This window comes from Kryptolebias marmoratus, linkage group LG24, assembly GCF_001649575.2.
Source record: "Kryptolebias marmoratus isolate JLee-2015 linkage group LG24, ASM164957v2, whole genome shotgun sequence".
Lineage (NCBI taxonomy): Eukaryota > Metazoa > Chordata > Actinopteri > Cyprinodontiformes > Rivulidae > Kryptolebias > Kryptolebias marmoratus.
Window position 1 is genome coordinate 23,201,544 of NC_051453.1, and position 8,643 is coordinate 23,210,186.

Consider the following 8,643-nt stretch of genomic DNA (forward strand, 5'->3'; position numbering starts at 1 on the left):
GTTTAGCTTAGCTTATTTAGACAATTAGTTATCATTGTTAGCATTGTCATGTCATGTTTTAGCTTAGTTATCTTGTCATGTTCTGTAACTCTGTCTGTAATTTTGTTCTTGTGTTGTAAAGCACTTTGAGTCGCCTCGTGCTGAAAAGTGCTATATAAATAAATGTACCTACCTACCTACCTAAAACTTTGCTATAATTAAAAGATAAGATAAGATTAAAACTTACCACTGCAAATTCATCTTTGTCCAGATGTCCATCTTTGTCTATGTCACTCAGGTCCCAAACCTAACAATGGAAAATGAACAGGAAGTGTCTTTATAGAAGAAATATTTTCAGATTAGTTAATAGCAGCTACAAGTTCATGTTGCTTCATAATTATGATCAAACCTTGTGCATTTAGGGTTTACTGTAAAGTTTGTAACACAGTAATGTGTCTTCCCTCAATGTAGCAAGCCTGAAACTCTGGATACTCCATCCACAACACAATCACACTACAGGTTCTACTTTTCTAGAAAGATTTTAAATGTTTTGGTAGATTTACGTGTTGAGAGTTAGTTAAAAATACACATCTGTAAAAAAAATCTTGAAGAAAATACCTTCCCAAGGATGTCTAGAGGCAGCTTGGAGTTGATGAGAACTGGTCTGACCTTCTCTCCTGACAGCAAACTGTTTACTGGAGCCAGACTTTCAAAAATCCCATCAAATTTATTTTTTTCATCAGGCTGTAAAGATAAAGGACACACGATTTATATAAAAGAACATTTCACTGAATAAACCAAAGCTTGTAATTATTTGAAGACATGACTTCCTAAACTGAAGGATTACCAATACAGATTTTTAAAGCACATTAACTTTATAATGTATAATTTTGGCAAATCATAAAATCATCTTTTAACCACATAATGACAAATGAGTTGCCCAGTTCTGTTGATAGGATATCTGTACTCAATTGTTTTGATGAACAGTTTCTTTCTGCTGGATCCCTGTTCGAATTGTTCTATCCTGAGCTGACAAATGCTGACTTGGCTGATGTAAATGAACCCTTGACTCCGAAGGTGGTGAGTAGGCAGATCCCCTGCCTTTCTGAGTTTGTCTGTGTCTGAATCTGAGTGCTCTAAAGAGGCTAGACACAGGTAAAGCAGTCGGGCCTGATAAAATCAAACCATTTTTTCTAAATCTAGTTGCTTTTTTTATTGCTGAGCCTCTCTCTTATACCTTTGATCTCAGTCTTACCACCAACAAAATCCTTAAGGTCTAGAAATCAGCTTTTGTTCTTTCTCTGTTAAAAGGGGGGAACCCACAAATGAAAACTACAGACTCATTTCTAAATTATGTATTTTAGCTGAATTGTTTGAATGGCAGCACGGTGGAGCAGTGGATAGAGCTGCCGCAATTAAGTTGCAGGATCACCTTCTGGCCTAGAGCCTTTTGGGATTGAGTTTGGATGTTTTCCCCGTGCACGTGTGGGTTTACTCTGGGCATTCCAGCTTCCTCCCACAGACCAAAAACATGCAAGTTAGGTGTGAGTGAGAGTGTAAATGATTGTTTGTCTTGATTGTCCCTGTGATCGAAATTGTGAACTGTCCAGGGTGTACCCTTGCCTCCTGCAAAGTGATGGCTGGAGACACACCAGCTCCCCGTGACCCAAAAAAGAAGAAGTGGATGAATGGATGTTCGAAAAGCTTGTCTGTGAAATTCAGTTTCAGTCAGGTTTTAGAGAACAGCCCAGTACTGTTACAACTATTCTTAAAGTTTTGAATGATTTTATACAGGCATTTTATTGTGTTGAACTTTTTATTGACTTGTCAAAAGCATTCAACACGTTTGATCTTACTCTACTGATAAATACTCTGTATCACATTGGTTTATTGAAACATACAGTTTCCTGGCTTGCAAACTATTAGACCAACAGAACAAAATGTGTTCAGGTGGCAGGAGCCACCTCTTACTTTCTGAATGTTGTCAAAGGGATGTCCAAAGGTTCAGTCTTCGGATCAATTCTATTTTCAATTTACATCAATGATCTGTGTCATCATTTGTCAAATGTTACCTGTCATTTTTATGCAGACGAGACCATTATTTATCGCTGCTCATCGTCATTTATACAGGCGTTTGAGGTTTAACAGAATGCATTTAATATTGTTCAGTCTCATCTGTAAAAACTTACAGATGAGACAAAACCAAGCTCCTGGTATTTTCTCATATAACAGATACCCCAGCAAATTTAACTCCAAAAGAAAACATATAAAGCTTGTTTCAAATTACAAATACTGGGGAATCTTCTTAATTGTGAGCTCCCATTAAAGCTCACATTGCTAACTTGGTAGCCAAATTTAAACTGAAGAAATAAATCTTGTTTCTCACTCAAAGTTAGAAAACTCTCAGTGTGAGTCGCCTTTGTGCCTTTGTTTTATTATGGTGATGCGCTGTACATAAGTGCCCTATTCACATGTCTCCAGTCCTTGGACATAGTCTACCACAGTTCCCTGTGGTTTATCACTGGTTAAAGCCACGTCACTCATCACTGTGAGTTGTACTCTAAATGTAGCTGGTCTTCTCTGAGTGCACACAAGTAAACACACTGGACTCTAATTTACAAGGCACTATTGGGCTTAGGTCCATCTCATTTGTGCACTTTTCTATAAATAACTAACAGCCACTATGCTTCACTCCCTAACAATTTTGTTCATCTATCAGTTCCTTGTGTCAGAACTGTAGGAAGGGAAATGAGCATTCAGCTTTGCTACCGCCCTGGCATGAACACCCTACAAGGCTGATCTGAAATTTCCAGACTTCATTTCTTTTGGAGCTTTTTGCTCTATCCTGAAAGACAGAGTCAGTGATACCTTTACAGGTTGCCTGTGTTTTGACCATTGCCTGTGTTTTAATCATTGCTTGTGTTTTTAATTATTGCCATTTCTGCAAGTAAAATAATTGTATGCTTTATTCTATAATGTATCTTGTTTTTGATCATTGCTTTATGACATGTGCTACTAACCTCTTGGCCGGGTCACCCGTGTAAAAAGAGATCTTGGTTTCAATAGGTTTTCATCTGGTTATGTAAAAAGTGAATGAAAAAAGTGTGTAGTTTTCCTCATTCTAAGGATTCTTGAGAACCATGTTAAATTGAAGATATTTTGAATCTGGCTTATATCTAGACTTTTCTGTGGTCATTAAATTATTGTCAATGAGCATATTTTCAAGAATAAAAACAACGAGTTTACAAGTAGAACACATACATCCAATAAATAACTGACTAAATCAAATAAAAAGTATTACAATTACAAAAATACATGCATTTATTGTGATGTCTGTCAACAAAAAATTATGAACAACTAAAATGATCAGACGAGGTCTATCATTCCTATTACATCCCTTTAAATATTATAGAAACATTACAGTTGCAATCTACAAAACGATAAAGTGTTTGAGTAGATAATAATAACTCTGTGTGGGGGAGTCAAACTCAATTCTCCTGCATAACAGGCAGATGTGCTCACTATTATCCCAAGAGACATGTTAAGATACTCATTGGAAGCCAGTAATTCATGCTAGCTCCTTCAGAACTCAGGCACACTCTGTTTTAGGGACCAATGGAACAAACCACTTTTTAGGCTGATAAGGGGGAGCGGACAATTTTTCAGAGCCATAAATGTATTGTTTTGACTATATAAATGGCAGAAATGCTTTCTGTTTTTAATATTGCTTAAAAGTACAGTTTCCAAGTGGAAATTGTGGTGGCCGAAGATTATTCTATGGTGGCCAAGGCCATCATTGGCCACCCCCTGGTGCCGCCATTGGTTAGTCAGTTAATCAGTCTGTATGTTGAAAGAAAATACTAGGTACTATGTTGCCACCCATAAGTCATCCAACTATAGCGATCCTGAAATCGGTTTGAGTCGTCTGCAACAAAAAATCAAGAAGGGTTTAAGACACCTGCAAAAAATGTGACAATTTTGAGAGAAAACTTGAGCAATTTTTTGAACACGTTCAAAATTCAAGTGGCAAGTCTGCAAGTCTCTGTGTCACACACAAGGAAACTGAGACTCGCAATATCCATACCCCCCAACCCCCAGTGCATTTCAAAACATTTTAGAGACTCCCTTATAAATGCTGATCACCATCTAGTCTCCAACCATCACAGCCAAGTGAGATACTGGATTACGTGTTAGAGAGTGTGTGTGTGTGTGTGTGTGTATGTGTGCGCTTCTGTTTGAACACACCTTGACAGCCCAATGGGAATCTCCAGAGGCAGAGGCTGTGGTGCTCAAAGATGGACTGCTGGGGTCCTTCTGAAATCAAATATATACTCTGCACTGTCACATGATCCATTTACTAACTTTTACTGCAAGATATTCATATACAACTGAAACAAGACCTATATTTTTAATTGTTTTGATTTATGACATGTGCTGCTGACCTCGTGGCCAGGTGACTCTTGGAAAAGAGATCATTCATTGGGTTTTTATCTGGTTAAATAAAGGTGATAATGATGATGACCAGAAGCTTTTGAACGAAAACAGGCTTTGCTGTTTTTTTGTTTAAATCTGTTAATCATCTTCTTCTTTCAGCTGTTTCCTTTTCAGGGGTCACCACAACAAGTCATCCTCCTCCATCTAATTCTGTCCTCACTCCAACTACCTCCATGTCCTCTCTAACTGCATCCATACATCTCCTCTTTGTCTGTTTCCTGGCGGCTGCATCTCTAACATCCTTCTACCAATATACCCACTCTCCCTCTGCACATGTCCAAACCATCTAAGTCTGACCTCTAACTTTATCTCCCAGTTGTTCAATCTGTGCTGTACCTCTGATGACCTCATTGCTAATCCTATCCATCCTTGTCACTCCCAAGGAGAACATCAACATTTTCAGCTCTGCCACTTCCAGTTCTGTCTCCTGTCTTTATTTCCTTCCATCTTCCCATCACACTCTCCTCGCTTGTTAGATTTCTATCTTTAACAAGCCTAACCTGCTGCACATCCTTTCTAGCCTGATCCCTCTGTCTCACCAGTCCTTCTCTCTCTCCACAGCATCTAGCCTTTTGTACAACTCATCATACGTCTCCTGTTTTGTCTTTTCTACCTTCACTTCACTATTCCACCACCAGGTTTCCTTATCACCTTTTCTTTGTCCAGATGACACACCAAGTACCTTCCTACCTGTCTCTCTTATCACTGTTGCTGTAGTAGGCCAGTCATCTGGAAGCTCTTTCTTACCACCAAGTGCCTTTAGCAGCTCCTTTCTGAACTCCTCACAACATTCTTCCTTCCTCAACTTCCACCGTTTGGCCCTCTTCTCTGCCTTTACTCTTTTCCTTTTCTTCACTACAACACTCATCCTACACACCACCATTCAATGCTGTCTGGCCACACTCTCCCCTGCCACAGCCTTACAGTCCACAACCTCCACTGGATTACCTCTTCTACACAGAATGTAGTCTGCCTGCCTACTCCTGCCTCCACTCTTACACTCTTTACATCACATCCAAGCTGTGGAGCAAACACTGACAACATTCAACATCAGACCTTCTGCTTCTACCTTTAGACACATCACCCTATCTGACACTCTTTTCACCTTGACTGCATTCCTTGCTAACTCCTCCTTCAGGACCACCCCTACTCCATTTCTCTTCCAATCCACACCATGGTAAAACAGCTTAAACCCAGCCTCAATGCTGTGAGCCTTGCTGCCTTTCCACTTTGTCTCTTGCACACATAATACATCTACCTTACTCTTCTGCATCATGTCAGCCAGCTCTCTACCTTTGCCTGCCATTGTCCCTACTTTTAGAGTTGCTACCCCCAGTCCTGCACTCTTGACTTTCCTCTTCTCCCTCTGTCTCCTGGCACGTTTCCTTCCTCATGGTCTTCGACTAACAGTAGCACAATTTCCACCAGCACCCTGCTTGTCAAAAGCACTAGTGACGGTTGTCATTAACCCGGGTCTCAACCAATCTAGTATGGTGTCCTTTGGATGAGCTTGCAAGTTTGTTTTGGCAAAAGTGCTTTACTCCAAATGCCCTTCCTGACACAACCATCACCATTTACCCAGGCTCAGTATCTGCACAAGAGATACAGGGGCTCATGCTCCCTAGTGGCTGGTTTTGTTGAAATGTATGTGTAGCCTTTAACATTTCGAAAAATTCACAAAAAATCACTTGTTGAATTTAGAGTGCTAAGACTTACAGGATATGTTCCTTGCACAATCTGTAAAAGTGCAGATCAAAATTTGCGGCTCTGTATTCAAGCATGTTGTTACTATCTACGAAGTTCGTAACTGAAGCTAGCAGTGGCAACACGGACTCTGTTTGGCCAAACGACTTGAAATTTGGTACTCTGTTCAGACATAGCCTAGCTACAAACCCCAAGAAATATTGCTTAAATTTGAGCACCCCCTTGTGGTTAATAAAGAAAAACATATAAATGCTAACCAACATAGCTGGTTTCTATTTTATTTTGAACAAAGTTTTAGACTATGGTGGATTGAAAAATTTAGGCAAACAAAGCACATAATATTGGTTATCTGTGAATATTTTGAGATTTTTTCAGGCATTTCAGGATACAAAAGAAATTCCAAGGCCCTAAACATCCCCAGAAGTTTTGTTAAATCCATCAAGAAATGGAAGGATTATAGTAAATGTGTAAATCTACCAAGAGCAGGCTGTCCTCACAAACTGAGTGGCCGTGCAAGAAGGAGAACAGTGAGTTTATGAAGACAATAGTCTCACTAAAAATCCAACTAAACAAAACAAAACAGAACAAAAAGCTAAATTGTGGGCTCCAGTAAGCTGGTTGTAGCAGCTGCTGATGCATTTTTATTTTCCTACTTTGTAACTGATGAAGTATGTACAAGCATAATTTTTCTGTATCAGTTGGCTGATTATTTGGTCTATCTCTAGTGCTTGCTGTAAAATCACGATTAACGCTTCCAGTCGATAGCAATGTTTGCAACAGTGCCTTCTGCACAACAGTTTTTTCTTTCTTTTACTTATTAAAAATAAAATATACATGTATATTAAAATACTCAAAGACAACAAACTTATTTTAAGAAACTGTATTATTAACAGAAGGTGACACAGGCAGTAGATGATTACTTCATCATCTACATCTTGATCTGAAGTGTATTTACTGTTTTAAAGACTTTTAAAGAGCCAATTACTTATTATGTGATGAGTAAAACCTTAGGATAAAAAGAGAGTCTGTTTAATTTGTTACCATGACTGAAAAATGCTAAACATTAGTTTTAAAGATGATTTCACACTCACAAACTTCGGAGGAGGAACTGTGAGGTTGAGATTGGACAAACTGACTTCATGACCACTCTGGGCACAAGCCACCAACCGCAGAGCAACATAAAAACCCTGCAAAAGACAACAAACACTCTTTATCCTCTCAGATACTACAAACAATGAGGCTACAAAGATACAAAATATCTGTTAAAGCAAATATTTATCATGTAAAAAAGACATTTATCCATTGTCTCTTTTTGTTTTTACTAGCTAATGATCATTATGTATGCTGATGACAGGAGCATGACAGCACCATGGCAACAAAGTTTTTCTTTGTTTTAAAGTTTTTGATGTACCTGTTTATCCAGAAAGCCTTTTCCATCAGGATCAGCTAAATCCCAGACCTGAAGAACAAAACACAAACAGACAGTAAAGATACAAATAAATTAAAGGCCAAGCAGTCGTTAAAAGGAATGCATATCACGTGGCGTATTTTATATCAGTGTTAAACTAAAATCATCTTATGATGAGAAATGACAGAGTTGTAGCTGTTTTGGTCAAACCTTGAAAATGGATTTAATCGGGGATCTGGTGATATTGTGAGATCTTGTTAGGTTCTAAAGTATATCTTGTGGATAACTCTCAACCATATCAAATTTTAACTCTGTAAAATTGATAGTTATAACTATTTTTGTATTTGCTAAAGTCGATTAGCTGTGGCATCCAACTTGAATTGAAGATACTGCAAAAGTTAATAAGTCGTTGATGCGCATTCAATGATTACTTTGAGAGTTTTGTTAAAATCTAACAAGTGGTTCATGAGTCAGTTTGCTAACACAAAAAACAAACAAGAACACACACGTGGGCAAAAACACGTTTTATCTACTGTTTTAAACTAATGTGGATACAGGGTTTCCCCCAGAAAAGTGGCTAAGCCTGGTGGTAGGTGGCTGTTTGCTGGCCGATCACCGGCCGACCGTGATTTAGTAAATAAAAATGATTGACAGGAAAGTTAAAAATATGGATAATTATTATGTGATATTGTAAGATATTTGTGTCAAATATTTACACAACTACAGTTTTACAAAAGGTCACTTCTGAAATACTTTTTTAAACAAAAATACTATTTAAATAAATACAAATTGTTTGCATCTAAACTGAATCCTAATTTAAGTCACATTTACAAATACATTAAATTAGGGCTGCAACAACGAATCGATAAAATAGATAAAATTCGATAAATAAAAGCGTTGGCAACAAAAGTCATTATCGATATGTGTCACGCAATTTATGCGTCACTAACGTTGTCGCAGAAACGGTGACGTCACCCGCAGCGCGTTTGCTGAACAAACTCCGTCCCAAATATAAGTCATTGCTCCGTCCGCTCTGTAAGAAAAAAAAAAAAAAAAAA

The 8,643-nt window shown here is 38.2% G+C and overlaps 1 protein-coding gene across 1 annotated transcript in view; it reads right to left on the reverse strand.

Moving 5' to 3' along the window:
- The window catches only part of LOC108248746 (epidermal growth factor receptor substrate 15-like 1), a 145,172-nt gene that overhangs the window by 119,486 nt on the left and 17,043 nt on the right, over positions 1–8,643 (reverse strand). Inside the window, exons 5-9 of the mRNA XM_037974303.1 lie at positions 7,589–7,636; positions 7,269–7,364; positions 4,225–4,293; positions 598–723; positions 227–286 (exon numbers count right to left, since the gene is read on the reverse strand). Coding sequence (XP_037830231.1) covers positions 227–286; positions 598–723; positions 4,225–4,293; positions 7,269–7,364; positions 7,589–7,636 — 399 coding nt within the window. The remainder of the gene's footprint in view (positions 1–226; positions 287–597; positions 724–4,224; positions 4,294–7,268; positions 7,365–7,588; positions 7,637–8,643) is intronic.